The sequence below is a fragment of the Notolepis coatsorum genome (assembly GCF_963971535.1).
Source record: "Notolepis coatsorum genome assembly, chromosome: 9".
NCBI lineage: Eukaryota > Metazoa > Chordata > Actinopteri > Aulopiformes > Paralepididae > Notolepis > Notolepis coatsorum.
The window spans coordinates 60428902-60447606 of record NC_140173.1 but is presented as its reverse complement, the minus strand read 5'-3'; the positions used below and the strand labels follow the sequence as shown (position 1 = coordinate 60447606).

At 44.6% G+C, this 18705-nt stretch overlaps 1 protein-coding gene across 1 annotated transcript in view; it reads right to left on the bottom strand.

Annotated features, from left to right (window-relative positions):
* Positions 1-6035, bottom strand: part of washc2c (WASH complex subunit 2C) — a 68969-nt gene extending 62934 nt beyond the window's left edge. Inside the window, 6 exon segments of the mRNA XM_084321885.1 lie at positions 1048-1109; positions 1112-1220; positions 4379-4447; positions 4652-4816; positions 5216-5394; positions 5900-6035. Of these exon segments, the coding sequence (XP_084178011.1) occupies positions 1048-1109; positions 1112-1220; positions 4379-4447; positions 4652-4816; positions 5216-5365 (555 nt within the window). The 5' untranslated portion in view covers positions 5366-5394; positions 5900-6035.
* Between the last annotated feature and the right edge of the window lie 12670 nt (positions 6036-18705).

The window sequence follows — 18705 nt, the reverse complement described above, 5'->3', positions numbered from 1 at the left end:
AGCCTCCATGTAATCCATTGTTTTAAAAGAGGGGGGTTCCCCGACAAATCAATAATTATCCCCCGTTTCTAAATTGTCATGCTTAGCCAATTCTGGCATCCTTCATTAATAAACAGCTCAAGGATTATTTGAGCAGGCGCTCAGTTTTTAAGTATCATCAGTCTGGTTCAGGTGGTTTCCTTAGTGATAATATTCCGACTGCCCTTGATAATCATCAGCGTTGTGCAGCGCTCTTTGTGGATCTGTCTAAAGCTGTTCATACCATCACGCTAGACTTTTCAATAGGCTTTCATCCACTGCTTTTGATCCCATGGCTTGCAAATGGTTCATAACAAAGGTTATGAATATAACCCTGGTTATATGAATGCTAGCAAAGAATCTTGCCTCACCTATCGGACTGCTCCATGCACCAATAGCACACCCGCTGAAGGAATTTCATAAAATGCACCTATTACTGATCAGGGCCACGCCCTCCTGCTAGTATATTATGACATAAGTTACACATTGTGATGATGTTGAAGTCTGCTTATGGTAAATGGACTGCTTTTATATAGCACTTTTATCCAAAGTGCTTTACAACATATGCCTCACATTCACTCATTCACTCATTCACAGACCCATGATGGCATGCATGGTGCCAACCTGCTCATCGTGAGCAGTTAGAGGCTAGGTTTGATTGATCATTATGACATACCACGACATATACAGATACAGTACAGTCATGACATTTACGACATACAGATATACAGTACTGTTACATTTATGACATACAAGATATACAAATATACAGTACTGTTTAAGGCGTCTTGCTCACGGACACTTTTTGACACGCTGCCTGGGAGGAGCCGGAATTGAACCGGGAGGAATCTTCTGATTACCAGACGACTGCTCTACCTCCAGATCTCCAAGCTTGATATTCTGATATTAACACCCCCCCCCCCCCCCCCCCCCCGCCCTCCTCCCAAGTGTAAATAAGGTTGCATTAATTAATATATTTTTCTCTGAGAACCCGAAGTACATTTTTCTAGCATAAACATGAGATGTCACCTTGGGCTCCAGTATGGCCTCCACCCTATCTGTGGCCTCCTCGTCCTCCGAGTCAGAGTTCCTGCTTTGATGTCCAGCTGCTCAAAAGCGGAGTCCAGAACACTCAGCCCATAGTTCACTGCCTCCTGCATCTTTGGAATCAGCTCTGCCTCCTTCTGCTCTCGAGTCTTCTCCTGAGGAAGATACATTCAATTCAATGTACAGAGCTAAAGCAAAGTTACTCCCGGGCTTGTGTGCCAGGTTTTTTTTTTTTTTCTTTTTTTGCTAAGAAAGGGATTAAAAGGAGATGTATTACTATTGTTGGGGTTAACTTGTGGAACAATGCTGATATATACTCAAGAATAATTAAATGTAAATAATCTGTTTTCCAAAAAATGGTTTGTATAGCTATTTGAAAGTTACAAATGTGAATACACTTGAATTTGTTATTCTTTTTTTGTTTTTGTTTAGGAGGCTTCACTTAAGATAAGAATATAGGAGCATTAAGCTTCAGCCTGTATCTTTTCAGTCACTGCCTAAATCAAAGACTGTTGACAGAAGAAGAAGAAGAAGAAGAAGAAGAAGAAGAAGAAGAAAGAAGAAGAAGAAGAAAAGAAGAAGAAGAAGAAGAAGAAGAGAAGAAGAAGAAGAAGAAGAAGAAGAAGAAGAAGAAGAAGAGAAGAAGAAGAAGAAGAGAAGAAAGAAGAAGAAGAGGAGAGAAGAAGAAGAAGAAGAAGAAGAAGAAGAAGAAGGAAGAAGAAGAAGAAGAAGAAAAGAAGAAGAAAAAGAAGAAAAAGACTACTACTGCTACAGGATTTGTGGGTGATGAGTACAGTATGTTAAATGTATAACTAAATACAGTGAACATAGGGTATAATTCCATAATAATGGTCAAGTACACCGTGATTTTGCACCACATGACAGCAATTCTTGTGTTGCATGTCTACAGTCTTGATTCTGCATCAGCTCAAGCCACCTGCCACCTCCACACATAACCTAGGAGCCAGTGGGAATGACACTGTACATGATGGACCCGTATGGTGTTTCTCTGATGCAAAAGTTTGAGATGAGAAGAGGGATTATTTTTGGATGCAAAGCAGCTCTATAGCTGGTGATATCACTGAATCACTCATAGGCCTTTCACACCAGCAGGGCTCCATCGCCCTTGATGTCAGTATTATGTTGCATGGTCACAATGTAATTTTTTGGTGGACCCAAGGAAGAATAGCTACTGCACTGAGGGAACCTACTGAACAGTAACACATGGAGTGTGGGTAGTAGGGTTAGTAGCTTCTGTCTGATTCTGTAGGTACTGAGGGTAGTAGGGTTAGTAGCTTCTGATTGTGTAGGTAAGTACTGATGGGTAGTAGGGTTGGTAGCTTCTCTCTGATTGTGTAGGTACTGAGGGGTAGTCGGGTTAGTAGCTTCAGATTGTGTAGGTACTAGGGGTGTAACGGTACACAAAAACCACGGTACGGTACGTACCTCGGTTTTGAAGTCAAGGTTCGGTACGGGTTTTCGGTACAGTGGGGGAAAGTTTGGCTTTCCATGTTCCACTCAGGGGTGATGTAGTGTGCAGTAACTAATTGTACTTGTAGGGCTGTCAACGAATATTCTATATTGAAATGAATAATCGACTTGTCAATTATATTAGATTGTGAAAAAAACAGCCCCCGGTGGGCGGTCGTTAGTGGTTAATTCGGTATTCGTTCGGTACACTACACAGCCGTTCCGTACGGTACACACTGAAACGGTTCAGTTCGGTACGGATACGTGTACCTTTATACCCCTAGTAGGTACTGAGGGTAGTAGGGTTAGTAGCTTCTGTCTGATTGTGTAGGCACTGAGGGTAGTAGGGTTAGTAGCTTCTCTCTGATTGTGTAGGTACTGAGGGTAGTAGGGTTAGTAGCTTCTGTCTGGTTGTGCAAGTACTGAGGGTAGTAGGGTTAGTAGCTTCTGTCTGGTTGTGTAGGTACTGAGGGTAGTAGGGTTAGTAGCTTCTGTCTGGTTGTGTAGGTACTGAGGGTAGTAGGGTTAGTAGCTTCTGTCTGGTTGTGTAGGTACTGATGGTAGTAGGGTTAGTAGCTTCTGTCGGATTGTGTAGGTACTGAGGGTAGTAGCGTTAGTAGCTTCTGTCTGATTGTGTGGGTACTGAGGGTAGTAGGGTTAGTAGCTTCTGATTGTGTAGGTACTGAGGGGTAGTAGGGTTAGTAGCTTCTGATTGTGTAGGTACTGAGGGGTAGTAGGGTTAGTACTAGTAGCTTCTGATTGTGTAGGTACTGGGGGTAGGGTAGTAGGGTTAGTAGCTTCTGATTGTGTAGGTACTGAGGGTAGTAGGGTTAGTAGCTTCTGATTGTGTAGGTACTGAGGGTAGTAGGGTTAGTAGCTTCTGATTGTGTAGGTGCTGAGGGTAGTAGGGTTAGTAGCTTCCTTCTGATTGTGTAGGTACTGAGGGTAGTAGGGTTAGTAGCTTCTGATTGTGTAGGTGCTGAGGGTAGTAGGGTTAGTAGCTTCCTTCTGATTGTGTAGGTACTGAGGGTAGTAGGGTTAGTAGCTTCTGATTGTGTAGGTACTGAGGGTAGTAGGGTTAGTAGCTTCCTTCTGATTGTGTAGGCACTGAGGGTAGTAGGGTTAGTAGCTTCTGATTGTGTAGGTACTGAGGGTAGTAGGGTTAGTAGCTTCTGATTGTGTAGGTACTGAGGGTAGTAGGGTTAGTAGCTTCTGTCTGATTGTGTAGGTACTGAGGGTAGTAGGGTTAGTAGCTTCTGATTGTGTAGGTACTGAGGGTAGTAGGGTTAGTAGCTTCTGATTGTGTAGGCACTGAGGGTAGTAGGGTTAGTAGCTTCTGATTGTGTAGGCACTGAGGGTAGTAGGGTTAGTAGCTTCTGATTGTGTAGGCACTGAGGGTAGTAGAGTTAGTAGCTTCTGATTGTGTAGGCACTGAGGGTAGTAGGGTTAGTAGCTTCTGATTGTGTAGGCACTGAGGGTAGTAGGGTTAGTAGCTTCTGATTGTGTAGGCACTGAGGGTAGTAGGGTTAGTAGCTTCTGATTGTGTAGGTACTGAGGGTAGTAGGGTTAGTAGCTTCTGATTGTGTAGGCACTGAGGGTAGTAGGGTTAGTAGCTTCTGATTGTGTAGGTACTGAGGGTAGTAGGGTTAGTAGCTTCTGATTGTGTAGGCACTGAGGGTAGTAGGGTTAGTAGCTTCCTTCTGATTGTGTAGGCACTGAGGGTAGTAGGGTTAGTAGCTTCTGATTGTGTAGGCACTGAGGGTAGTAGGGTTAGTAGCTTCTGATTGTGTAGGCACTGAGGGATTTCAGAGACCGCCTGTGTGTCCTTGTTGTTGTTGTTTACCTGCTCAGGCTGTCTCTCCACAGCTTCGGCCTTGGGTGCAGGCTCCTCTACCTCTTCATCATATACTCGCTGATACAGGAAACAAATAATAAAACAAATGTTTTAATAAAATATATACATACTTACTACTAGATGCTCATTGTAAACATGTAGGCTAGTATTTGTTTTGTACAACTATTGCAGTAGAAGTATAATTCAAATAATAGCTGATTACGACAATAAAGTGCATGAATAAAAACAATAAGAATACAACTAATTATGGCAATACATTACATTTTCTATGAACTGTGTGTTGGAGAGCATAAGGAAGTCGTTGAACACAGAGTGCAGGCAGCAGTCGGCGGCCTTGGTGTCCCGACTCAGGCCGTCCAGCTGCTTCTCGATGTCGTGGGTCTTGGACAGCATCCTCTGGGAGAAGTCTTGGAGGAACAGGAAGAGCTGCGGAGGGAGAGGCACCTTCACAACGTCACAGCTGAGCCACACACACCAAGCGCTTCATTACAGAAAGTAGTGGGACATTGATTGATTGATTGATTGATTGATTGATTGATTGATTGATTGAAAACTGTATTAACAGATTGCAGAATGGGTACAATACAGTACAGCTCAATACATACAATTGTTAAGGGGATGCAGACCAGAGAAAGACTTTCGTCTTGTTTACATCAGGGTCCCCCATTTTCAATTCATCAGGGACACACTTCTAGAGAGCTACGGTGGTACCCGCAACATTGTGATTGTGGGTGACAACAAGGGGGTGATGATTAATCATTTAAAAATCAGAAGAAACAATACAATTTCACAATACATAAAAAAAAGTGTTTTTCTGTCTCTTACCCCAGAGTCGGCTGCCAGTGACCAATTGGCACTATTTTGTCGCATCTCCTCCAGAGTCCATGGTCTCTCCCAGATCTGCACGTCTTCTCCCAAATGGTTATTCCGGCTCGGGCCATTCGCCATACTGCCTGGTGGCAACCCGCTCATCATCTGCAATCATGCAACTTGTTGCTGGCTTGCTGCATATGTCATGAATGAATGAATGAATGAATGAATGAATGAATGAATGAATGAAAACTTTATTTAACAGATTGCAGAATGGGTACAACACAGTACGGCTCAATACACACAAGTGTTAAGGGGATGCAGACCTATCGGGTCCCCCATTTTCATTTCATAGTGAATTCATATGTCATCGATAACTTAGTAAAGGCAGCGAGGCACCAACCTAATGCCACTAAAACTCCAAATTCCCAACGCAAGCTATTAGCACAGCTAGTTTGTACTAGTGTGCAAGCTTTCAAAATGCTTTCATTCGACGGAATGTTTATGTACTCTTATTATAACTCTGTCGCAAGAGGAAGCGGGTAATAACAGCTCGTTAACGTTGCTGCAGTCCTGGTGGTAGGGTTAGTAGCCTCTAACGTTAGTTAGCTAACTTAGCTAACAGCAACGATAACAAGATTTGCAAAGAGGAAAAGGAGCACACAACAATATCCACCCTTTCGGTGTTCTAATGTTTACCTTGAATAGCCGCCGTTTACTCTCTAGTCCGCGATGGTAAATTGTAGTTACATGTTGACATGAAAAAGAAGTCGATTATGCTATTGCTAAGTTTGGCCTTTTCCTCATTGGTGGTCTTCTGACAGGTCGGCCATGTTCTGTCTGCAGACAGTCACCTGACTAACGTTGCCTAGCAACCCGATGAAAGGGGGGCTGGGCCTGAGCGAAGTAAACCAGCAAACTAACAAGAGATGGACAGCTTTCCCAGCCATTAGGGGAGAGTGGGGTAAGACGAGGCAGAAGTAGCCTACACATAGCTACACCTCAAGTACATACTGTATTTCAGAATGTTTACTAACTGAAATTATAATGCATATTGTGGAGCCAGATTTGGTTGTTCCTCAATCAGGACAAAAGGATATCGAATATTAGACACAGGACAATGAGTTCAAACATCATGTATGGTATTTATTGAATAATCAGAAAGCATAATTACATGAATTATCGGGTGGTCCATGGATCACAGACAAGCTTGTTGACAGCAATGCAGTGTATAGCAGAGTCGCCAAGGAGCTCTCTCCCTCTATTCTAAAATGGTCTTGTAATATTCATGCTTTGAATATATCATTTTACGACAGGCGTGCCAGGCGCACCTTCCTATTATGTATACCTGACAAGGGGTCCTGACAGTCAGTTGGCTGCCAGCCGTGGATGGAGTTACACTCATGCTTACCTCATGCTTACCTTTGAATAAACCTCTTAACACTTTGAGTGCCACGCAGGGTTTTTCCTTTTTACCCCCTGAATGCCACCATCGGCGCCAATGTTAACCTTAATATCGCCTAATCTATGTTTTAAATTATGGCTATGTGTCTAATCTGCCCATCGCATTATCAAAGACTATTTTCCAGTCAGTGCTGTCAAGGCAGATTGTTTTTTTATCGCATCATTTCCGTTTCAGAGCATTTAGGCTACGTTTAGACGAGCGTTTTGGGATGGAAGTCTGAACAGAAACCGCAAAAGTCGTCTTGCGGTTTCACTTTTAATTTTGCGTTTAGACGAGCGTTTTGGGGTGGAATTCTCCGTGCAGACGAGGCTGTAACGACGGAGCCCCGCTGTCACACGATTGGCGCATATGTCACATGACGTGCTGTGAAGACCCGCCCTACTCTGCCTCTGATTCACAGACTGTGGATGGGGAATGTGATTGGACCAAAGCAGAGTCACTCACAGACAGTGGGTCCACTCACGCCGCGGGACAGATTCTTGTGTATTTAACCCTTTCACTGCCACACGACAGCCGGTTGTGTGATAGTAAAGGGTTAACCTTCTGTCGTGTGGCAGTGAAAGGGTTAAAAGTACTGCCAATGTAGCCTTCAGGTGATCGCCATGGATAGAATCAGACATGCTTTGTTTACGCTTCTAGGCTACTGGCGGCGCTGGCGCATGCCTGTGATGTAAGCAGTACGCGCGACCAGAGCCGTGACAACCCTTTCGTCATCGTTTTATGCGGTTTGACAGTTTAGATGAGAGCGCAAAGGTTTAGCGTTTCTAGGAATTCCACCCTGGAAGGTAGTCTCACTTTTTTGCGGTTTCACCCCGTAAAAACGCCGTTTCCGTATAAACGAAAGGCACATCCGAAAAAATATTTTTGCGGATTCACCTGCTAGCGTTTCCGTCTAAACGGGGCCTTAGAAAAGCACCCGTTTTGAGATAAAAAACAGCCCATTCTGGACCATTCTATGAAAATCGTCTTTTACTGGAATATTCCACAACGTTGATATTCGTCTGCCTTTTTATGAATTGTTTTCAAATAAACGCTAGATGATCAATATTATACGTGCACGCAAGCACATTCGGGCCGCGCATGGATAATCGCCGCGTTGATTTCCTCTTGGACTTTTACAGTGAAACCGAAAGAGCCCATTTCACAAAACAGCTTATAACTTCATCAAAATTAGTCTGATTATCCTAACACTGATAACATAGAGTCCTTACCTGACATCAGATGGTATCCAACTGGTATATTCCAATTCCTGATCACCATTCGAAAAAATCGATAAGTGTATAGATCCAACGCAATACAGTAGAACTCCATGATCAGCGGGGCTCAGAGGCTCCAGAATGAACTGTGGTAACCCCGGCTGGATCAGTGGACTGGAAAATGTGGAGTACCGGATTTTTTTCCCCATCCATTTTCATTGAGTCCATTCCAAAATCCCTTATGTCATCTGAAAGACGATAGGGGGCGCTTTTTTCCACATATGATCTTCGGCGGTGCTCGTGTATACTCGGGTAGGCTCGCGTGATGCAATATGATTTCAGATCGCTAAAAAAACAAATAATAATAATTCCGAGAAATCTCGTGAGTGGCTTTCAACCACATAAAAATAAACCTGAGATATCTCGTGTGGCAGTTAAAGTGTTAATGCAATCTCCTCGTCCTGAAGATTATTCTCTTTAAATCGAATACGACATGGTGTCAGAAGTGGGATGAACATGGATATCAACGGAGTCCCGTCGCCACGGATGAATTGGGATTCTCTGGACTTACCGGGAGAATGGAAGAAGTTCAGACAGCACGCGGGGCTAATGTTTTCGGGCCCACTCAAGAAGAAAGGAGAGGACGAGAAATGTAGCTACCTGCTACTGTGGAGCGGAGAAAAAGGGAGAGACATTCACAACACATGGACTCTCAGTGCAGATGAAGCAAAGGTATTGAAGAGCTACTATGACAATTTCGAAGCATACATACTTCCAAGGAGGAATACGATTTTCGCTAGGTACAAATTCCATGAAAAAACCCAGCAACCTAGCGAGTCATTTGAACAATTTGTCACTGCATTGAAACTACTCGTGAAGGACTGTGCATATGTGAACAATGATGAGATGGTTAGAGACCGTATAGTGTTTGGCATACACTCAGCAAAAGTAAGAGAGAAACTATTAAACGTTGGATCAGACTTGTCGTTAGACAAAGCGATAGATATAGCTAGAGCCCACGAGCTAGCACAATCACAGATAAAGAGTTTTACTGGCGCCACGAGCAGCGCGCAGGAGCAGCTCGTACACGAGGTGCACAGACATGAACAGAAGAATAGCGCACAGAGGTACCGCCCCAGAACAGAGTGGACAGAGAGAGCGAACAGAGCGAGCGACACAGACACACGTAAGAACTGTGGATACTGTGGGAGCAGAGCTCACAGGGAAGGAGATAACTGTGTAGCTAGAGGGAAACAATGCACGAAGTGTGGAAAATGGAACCACTTTGCTAAAGTCTGCAGGGCCGGTAGTTTCCAGAAAAAGTCAGTACACGAGATTAGCATGCGCTCTGAGTCAGGAGAAGAGTCAGACGAACTATATGTAGACACCGTGACAGACAGACGGTTTGATGCAACAGAACAAGCCTTCGCAGACATACAAATAGGAAAACATGGCACAGAGCTTAAATTTAAGCTAGACACAGGTGCACAAGTAAATGTAATTCCTTTGAGAGAGTATCACAGTTTACAAGATAAACGCAAAGTACAGCCTACTTCACGCAGACTGACAGGATATGGTGGAGAGAAACTAGTGGTAAAGGGCACATGCACGTTAAAGTGTAAATACAAAGAGCGTGACATGTTGTTAGACTTTTACATAGTAGACACTCAGGCACCCCCAGTTCTAGGTTTACAGGCATGCCTGAATATGGACCTCATTAAACTAGTGTTGTCAGTAAATGCCTACACAGATAAACAGACCATCATGGAAGAATACCACGACGTGTTTAAAGGGATCGGACTATTCCCAGGAGAGTGTCACATCCATATAGACCCAGACGCCACGCCAGTAGTCTGCCCACTGAGAAGGACACCGATCGCCCTGCGTGGCCGACTGAGCTACAGAGTATGGAAGACACACAGATCATCGCTAAAGTCATCGAACCAACGGAGTGGGTCAGTGCACTGGTCATTGTTGAGAAACCACGCACAGGCAAGCTCAGACTATGTTTGGACCTTAAGGAGCTAAACAAGGCTATCAAGCGCCCGCACTACCCTCTGCCGACACTAGAGGACATCACACCCAGACTAACAGGCGCACGCTATTTCAGCGTACTGGATGCAAGGTCGGGATACTGGTCCATCAAGCTCTCCACAGAATCATCGAAGCTGACGACGTTCAACACACCGTTTGGACGATACAGATTCCTACGATTACCATTTGGGCTCGCTTCTGCCCAGGACGAGTTCCAACGGAAAATCGACGAGACATACGAGGGACTGAACGGAGTAGCAGCTATAGTAGATGACATCCTTGTCTATGGCGCGACCAGAGAGGAACACGATAAGAATCTACATGCAATGTTGGAGAGATCACGGGAGAGAGGCGTTCGGCTCAACGCAGACAAGTGCACCATCGGAGCCACCGAAGTGAGCTACTTCGGGCACGTCCTTTCAGCTGACGGCATGAAGCCTGACCCAGGCAAGATAGCTACCATCAAGGAGATGGAGGCGCCAAAGAGCCGTGCAGAACTGGAGACCGTGCTAGGTATGGTCAACTATCTGGCGAAATTCGCCCCGAGCCTCTCCGAGATCAACGCACCCATGAGACAGCTGCTTAAACAATCGAATGAGTTCCTGTGGGACGCGCAGCATGACGCTGCATTCCAAAAGATGAAAGACATACTTACCAGTGAACCGGGGCCAGTCCTCATTTACTTTGACCCAGATAAGGAGCTCAGCTTGCAAGTGGACGCATCAAAGTATGGTCTGGGTGCTGTGCTGATGCAGGAAGGAAGGCCCATTAGCTACGCATCCAGATCACTCACGGACAGCGAGGTCAACTACGCACAAATCGAAAAGGAGATGTACGCAGTCCTTTATGGATTCAAACGCTTCCACCAATATGCCTACGGTCGCCATGTTGTGGTGCAATCTGAGCCCCTGGAGTCGATCATGAAGAAGCCGATCGCCGCAGCCCCACCGCGGTTACAGAGGATGATACTACAACTACACAAGTACAACTTCACAATCGTGCACCGCCCTGGGAAAGACATCCCAGTTGCCGACACGCTGTCCAGGAAGTCACTCACCTCTCACGATGACGGTCTCAGTGAAGGGATGGACCTTCAGGTACACATGGTGTACAACAGCTTACCTGTGCACAACGACAGGCTACAGGAGATCAGAGAAACAACAGACAATGACACACAGCTAAAGCTGCTCAGCCAGGCTATCCTGGAGGGATGGCCTGAGGAAAGAAAACAATGCCCCCAGAACATCACTGAATACTGGAATCACAGAGATGAACTATCCAAGACGAATGGAATCATTTTCAAAGGGGAGAAAATAGTCATCCCTACCAGCCTCAGAGGAGAGATGCTGATCAAGATCCATGCAGGCCACATGGGAATGGAAAAATGCAAAATGAGAGCACGAGACATCATGTTCTGGCCTGGAATGGGTAGACATATAGAGCAAGTCGTGGAAAAGTGCTCAATATGCCAAGAGCGCCGCCCATCAAACACCAAGGAGCCTATGATGCCTCATCGTATCCCAGACCGCCCTTGGCAGGTTGTAGGGACAGATCTCTTCAACTGGAACAACCAGGACTATGTTGTGACCGTCGACTATTACAGCAGATTCTTCGAACTAGACAGACTTCACAGCACCACATCGGCAGCTGTTGTTCACAAGCTAAAGGCAGCCTGTGCCAGGCATGGCGTCCCAGAGACCATTATCTCAGACAATGGACCACAATACAAGTCTAAAGAGTTCGAGGCATTCGCCAAGTCGTGGGAGTTTACACACGTCACGTCAAGCCCACATTATCCGCAGAGCAACGGACTAGCGGAGAGAACTGTGAAGACGGCAAAATCACTCATGGACAAGGCTAAGGCAGACGGAAGAGACCCGTACCTAAGCCTCCTGGAGTATCGTAACACCCCAGTAGACAATTTCAAATCGCCAGCACAGCTGTTGATGAGCCGCAGGCTACGCTCAACCCTCCCGAGCACCAACCAACAGCTGCGGCCAGGGGTAGTAAGCCCCAAAGATGGACATGACAAGCGAGTGCAGAGACAACAGCACCAGAAGAAATACTATGACAGGTCAGCTAGACCACTGCCCCCACTACATTGTGGTGAATCTGTCAGGCTCCAAGAATATGGACGCTGGAGGCCAGCAGTAGTCATACAACCAGCCGACACTGCGCGGTCATACCACGTTCGCACCCAAGATGGATGCGAATACCGCCGCAACCGCAGGCACCTGAGGGACACAAAAGAGGAACACTTCCAGGACAGCGACGGTATGCCAAGTCCAGAGAGCGTCGATCAACCGCCGGAGACCAACGACCCTGAACTGTCAGAGGACTCAGAAGCGAACTCAGCTTCATACTACACCAGATCCGGCCGAGCAGTGAAGCCTCGGGACGTTTTAGACCTATAAATGTACAGGGTGCAGGCGGATCGCTGCCCTATTATAACACTGTTTACCCCATTGAAGAAGAAAAAAAGGGGGTGGTGAAATGTAACAAAATATGAATGTATACTGAAATGATGACTTACTATATGTGTTGAATCTATGACTTACTTACCTTGCTTACTTGTCGATATAGTCCCATTTTGTTAGCAAGTTAATTCTACAAATAAGAGCTGCATATGGTAAGAGTGGTGAGAAACACGACCAAATAAGCCTTGAATACATACCTTATTCACAGCTGAAGTATTCAAATATTAAAGCAGACTTTCCAGAATAAGAGGGCACACAATACGAACTGTAATACCTTTGATACAAGAATCTTTTTATGTTTAACATATTAATCTTACCTGTTTACATTGCCTGGTCCTGACACAGGTAACGCACATGTTATTGTTTACAAAGAAACTCTTACAGAGTATTGCACAACCTTTCTTTATTTCAATTTTGTTCATAGCTTATAAAGCTTTCTTTAAAAGAAGGAAGATGTAATATTCATGCTTTGAATATATCATTTTACGACAGGCGCACCAGGCGCACCTTCCTATTATGTATACCTGACAAGGGGTCCTGACAGTCAGTTGGCTGCCAGCCGTGGATGGAGTTACACTCATGCTTACCTCATGCTTACCTTTGAATAAACCTCTTAATGCAATCTCCTCGTCCTGAAGATTATTCTCTTTAAATCGAATACGACAGGTCTGATATACTGTCTCACCTAGGGTGCCTTCGCTGGCTGACCAATCAAGTGTGAGACACCTGTGTCCTTTCCCATATGATCCAGCTCGGTTATGTAACAAGAAAATGCACAGGCGTCCACCCCGCACTGACCAGCCACCTTTCTGGAGATAAAGGGGCCCCTGTAACCTTGGCCTAAAAGCCTCTCACTGTCAAAGGAAACCACAGTGTTCTCAAATGTCCATGATACTGATTGTACTGTAATCATATTTATCAATGACTTTTAACTTAAGCAATGTTCCTAATTAACTAATATATTTATATATGTTATAAGCCTAAAGTCTGACGTTAATTTCCGACAATATGACTGGACTATTTATGAATTGAAAATGGGGGACCCTGATGTAAACAAGAAAAGTCTTTCTCTGGTCTGCATCCCCTTAACAATTGTATGTATTGAGCTGTACTGTACTGTACCCATTCTGCAATCTGTTAATAAAGTTTTCAATTGCAGTATCATTTGGTAACCATATATCTGCATTCTGCCTGAAACTGGTGTTCAAATAGATAAGAGAAAAGGATGTCTGTTACCTTGGGTTAAGGAATTCAGTAACTAATCAAAATAATGTGTTCTAGTCTTATAGAAACAGTCAAAGTGTAACAATTGGCAATCAAATATAGTTTAAACCTGATTTGACTAGAGTGACTTAGCTTAGAGATTGTGTGTGTCTACAGAGACTTGGGCTCACAACAGGAGGTAGATTTGCATACAACTGTTGGCAACAAGAAGACAATAGGTCAAAAGTCACACATCGGTGGTATCTGTTAAACTGGCCCTGTGGCACGACATGTGGGGACAGCTGCCGTAGGAGGGACTAGGATTCAGTATCTCGGTAACTCAAGTACACTTTCAAATGTCTGTTTCTATACTTGAATTAGCTTAAAATGAACTGCAAATGTTGCTGTTATATTGTGGTAATAATCCTGAATCTAATGATATGAAATATGCAATGTTTATGAGTAAGAATCACAGAGTTTGAAATTAAGCCACTTCTGAAACTACATTGGAAAATACTAAAAGTGCTGAATAATAACTGTATAAAATAGATATTGATTTAAGTTAAAAGAAGATGATTAGAAAACTATAGAAGTGGGCTTAATGATAAAACTACTGTGATTCTCATTTAGCATCAAGAGAAACTATTCAAAAATGATATCTCTGTGTTTATGGAATCAATCTCAATTCGAATATATATATCTTGGGTTTAATAACAAAAGTATTAAGTTAGTTTAGACGGTATCTATTTCTCTGATTTGAAACAAAGTAGAGAGGGTTGGCTTACTGAGGACAACCTTCTATTTCAAATTCAAACTTAGGGAGCCTGTGATTGGAGGGGAACATCTGCTTGACGTCACTCCTGTGACATCACGCAGACACTCCCGGCTCATTGATAAAAAGGGGGGTGTTGTGACTGTGGGGACACACTGAAACGGAACCAACACAGGAACACACCTCCCACCTCTTCACACAGAGGACGGCGCGAGCAGAGGAGAACACGGAGAACAAGCTTTTGGAACGAGAACAGAACCTCTTTGTTTGTCACCAGACAAACAAAGACCATCCACAACTCAACAACTACCATTCTTTAATCTACTTTCTTAGTCTAGTGTTGATTACAGACGGCATAGGGTCTCGTATATCAATACTATAGCATTGTAATTGAACCAGAACCATTGTGATTACACTTTTAACTTTGAATTAAAACAGATGCTGGTACAATTTCTCCTCTTTTTCTCCTGCATAGCCGCCGTGAAACAAGGCCAGAGTTATGGTCTTTTGAAAGTACAAGGGTTTTTAGGAGACACAATTCACAACGCAGGGTAGGCTGGTTCTGATCCATCAGAACAGAACATAGAACCTTTGTGACTTCACAATCAATCAATTAATCAATTCAATCAATTAATCAATGAAAATATGACTACTTCCTGCATCTGCAAAGCAAGCTGCTTTTTACTGTCGCTCCGTATTTTTTCTGCCTATCGCTACTATAATGATTTATTACAGCCCTTTCAACTTTAATTACTCTGTACGTTAACTCCCAGTTCCTATGGTACTTCTCCAGAACTGTGAATTTTCTTATCTATTCAGATTTATGACCACAGTGCTCCGTCGAAAGGACGAGTAGCAAGATTCTCCGTGGGAGGAATAGCGAGCCGTCTTATCAGCTACACACAAAGGACTATGTCGGCCACTGAAGGCGAGGATATTTATGAAAGACGAGGAATACAGAGGTTTTCCTTGTTATTTTGAGTTTTAACGAGACGGAAGACGACAGTGGTTTGGTCGGGTGAGTAATAGCACAGCTCCAGGGCGACGGAACTGCCCCGTGTAGGGGAGAGAAACGGACATCTCCAGGGCGACGGAAACTGCCCCGTTTAGGAAAGAGCGACAGACAGCTCTGTTGTATGATATTTCATAAAGACCCCGGTTGTGAAGTGACCCACCACCACCACCACCACCATCACCACCATCATCACCACCACCACCATCATCATCACCACCACCACCACCAGCTAAGTACCTAGCTTAGCTTCAGCTTAGCCTAACCTGAAAAGACAGGAAATAAGGGAAGATGCCGGGACTCGGCTCTCCCACAGAATGTACTAACTGCTTGAAGATGAGTATGAGGATTGTAGAGCTGGAGGCTCGGGTTTCTACCCTGCACCAAATCCAACAGGATGAGCAACTCATTGACTCTATTTTTGAAGCTACTACAAATATAGCCAACAATACCATGATTGGGACCTGGCCTATGCTAGTAGCTACAGAACAGCACCACCCAAAAGACGGTCCTTGGCACAACCAAGGAGCTAAACCAAAGCAGTGGACCACCGTCAATAATAATACATCTATTTTATATATCGCTTTTCCAGGTGCTCAAAGACACTTCACATGGGCAGGAAAGACAAACTATGGCAAAACAAAAAAACAGAACAAAACAGAACAAAAATAATACATGACAAAATAAAATAAAACCGACAGAATTAGAGGTCAAAAGCAAGATTGAAAAGGTGGGTTTTGAGGGCTGATTTAAAAGATGTCAGGGTGTTTGCATCACGGATATGGCTGGGGAGGGCATTCCAGAGGGAGGGGGCAGCAGCAGCAAAGGCCCTGTCGCCCCAGGTCCGGAGCTTGGTCGTGGGAGGTGTTAGGAGGTTGGCATCTGCAGACCTAAGGCGACGGGTGGGCGTGTGACGGTGGAGGAGGTCGGACAGGTAGGGAGGGGCAAGGTTGTTGAGGGCTTTAAATGTGATGAGTAGTATTTTAAAATGTATCCTGTATTTGATTGGAAGCCAGTGGAGGTCGTGGAGGACAGGGGTGATGTGATCAGAGCGACGGGTGGAGGTGAGCATGCGGGCAGCAGAGTTTTGGACATATTGGAGTTTATTGAGAATAGTGTTTGGTGAGCCGTAGAGGATGCTGTTGCAGTAATCTAGTCTTGATGATATGAATGCATGAACCAGTGTTTCAGCAGCAAAGAGTGATAGGGAGGGGCGAAGACAAGCAATGTTCCGGAGGTGATAGAAGGCAGATTTGGTTATGTGGTTCACATGGGGGAGGAAAGAAAGGGTGGAGTCCAGGATGATGCCAAGGTTACGGACGTGAGTGGAGGGGGTGACAATGGTACCATCAATATTTAGGGTGAAATCCTGGGTGTGGCTGGTGAGGGATTTTGGACCGATAATGATGATTTCTGATTTATTGCAGTTTAATTTGAGAAAGTTATTTTGCATCCATGTTTTGATGTCTGTGAGGCAGGTGCTGAGGGTGGAGAGAGTGGCTGGAGTGATAGTCTTGGTGGAGAGGTAGAGCTGAGTGTCGTCTGCATAACAGTGAAAACGCAGGCCATGTTGGCGGAGAATCAGACCAAGTGGAAGGATGTAGAGGATGAAGAGCAGGGGACCAAGTACTGAGCCTTGGGGGACACCATGAGTGATGGGGGCAGTGGGGGATTTGCAGTTGTTGATAGAGATGAATTGGTGCCTGTGTGAGAGGTATGATTGGAGCAAGGTGAGGGGGATTCCGGAGATGCCAACGGAGGACTGGAGACGAGTGATGAGGATGGGGTGACTGATGGTGTCAAAAGCAGCGCTGAGGTCTAGGAGAATGAGGATGGAGAGGGAACCAGAGTCGGCAGAGAGGAGTATGTCAAGGATAAAAGGAGAAATAAACGAACCAGGACCTCACCCCCGGTACCGCCAGGAAATAGTTTCAACCTACTCTCGGAAACACGCATATCAACACCCAAAGCAAAGAGACTTAGAAGCGTGGCTAACGACGCTAACGAAGCAAACAGCGAGCGTAACGGAGCTCACGCTAACGACGCTAATAGCAGGAATACCGGAGCTCACGCTAACACTAGCGAAGCAAACAGCTGGCATGCCGGAGCTCACGCTAATGCTGGCGAAGCTAACAGCCGGCACATCGGAGCACACGCTAACGATGAGACGACGAGGAAAACAGAGCCACGAGAGCATGGCAGTAACCGACGCCGAAGGTACGAGACTAACATTAACATGACGGCTACTGAGAAGGCTAGTGGTACTATTTCATCAAGGCCACAAGACTGTGGTGAGAACCGGCAGACTCGGCCTAATCCAAAAACAAACAGCCCCAGAACTGTTGGAAAGAAAAATACTAACTTCACACAGAAAACAGACTGCATGTTGATTGGAGATTCCACAACAAGGTACGTGGAAATGGCAAACACAGAAAATCGATGTCTAGAAAACACATCTGTGAAGGAGCTGACCAAAATACTTCCAACACTCATCGGGCCAGACATAACAAAAATTGTCATTCACTCTGGATCGTTTGACATCCTGCAAAGGAAAACGGGCACAGAGACATTGAAAGAGGATTTCACTTGTTTAATGAACACACTAGACAAATATCAGGATGTATCCATCAGTGGACCAATTGCATGCTATCGCAGAGGACAAGAAGCCTTTAGTCGATTTTAATTCATGGTTAGAATCTGCCTGTCTTACACATGGACTGAATTTCATTGACAATTTTAATGTGTTCTGGAATAATCCTGAACGCTTTCAGAGGAATGGATTCTTCCCAAACCGCCTTGGTTCGAGGCTTCTAGCAGCAAACCTACGTCATACCTTAGTGACTTCCAAGGGCATCAAACTCATGATACAAGCACGAGCACAAGGCGTCCTGTCCCCAGACAAGGCCATCATGGCCACCAGCAACCCGCTTGATCAAATGTCCCCGAGAGCGCTAATCAAACCAGCTCATCATGCACTAGAGGAGATGGACAGTCTGCTAGCACCAAAAATTGTATTAATGAATAGTACAAACACCATGCCATCTTTCAAAACATACCGGTAATCTTAACCAGCCAATGGCATGGTAAAAGCTATAACAGATATACACCATCAATGCGTTCACCTGCTATTAACCTCAAAGCCATCAAGGTCAAGCCAAAGCAGACCTCCTCTAAAGAAGCCCTCCTAAATGTCAGATCACTGAATAATAATTTTTTTTTAGTAAATGATCTGATTAAAGAAAATAACTTAGATTGCATTTGCCTAGTAGAGACATGGCTAAATAATGACACAGCTACATCAATAATGATTGAGGCTTCTCCACCAGACTATAATTTTTATCAAATA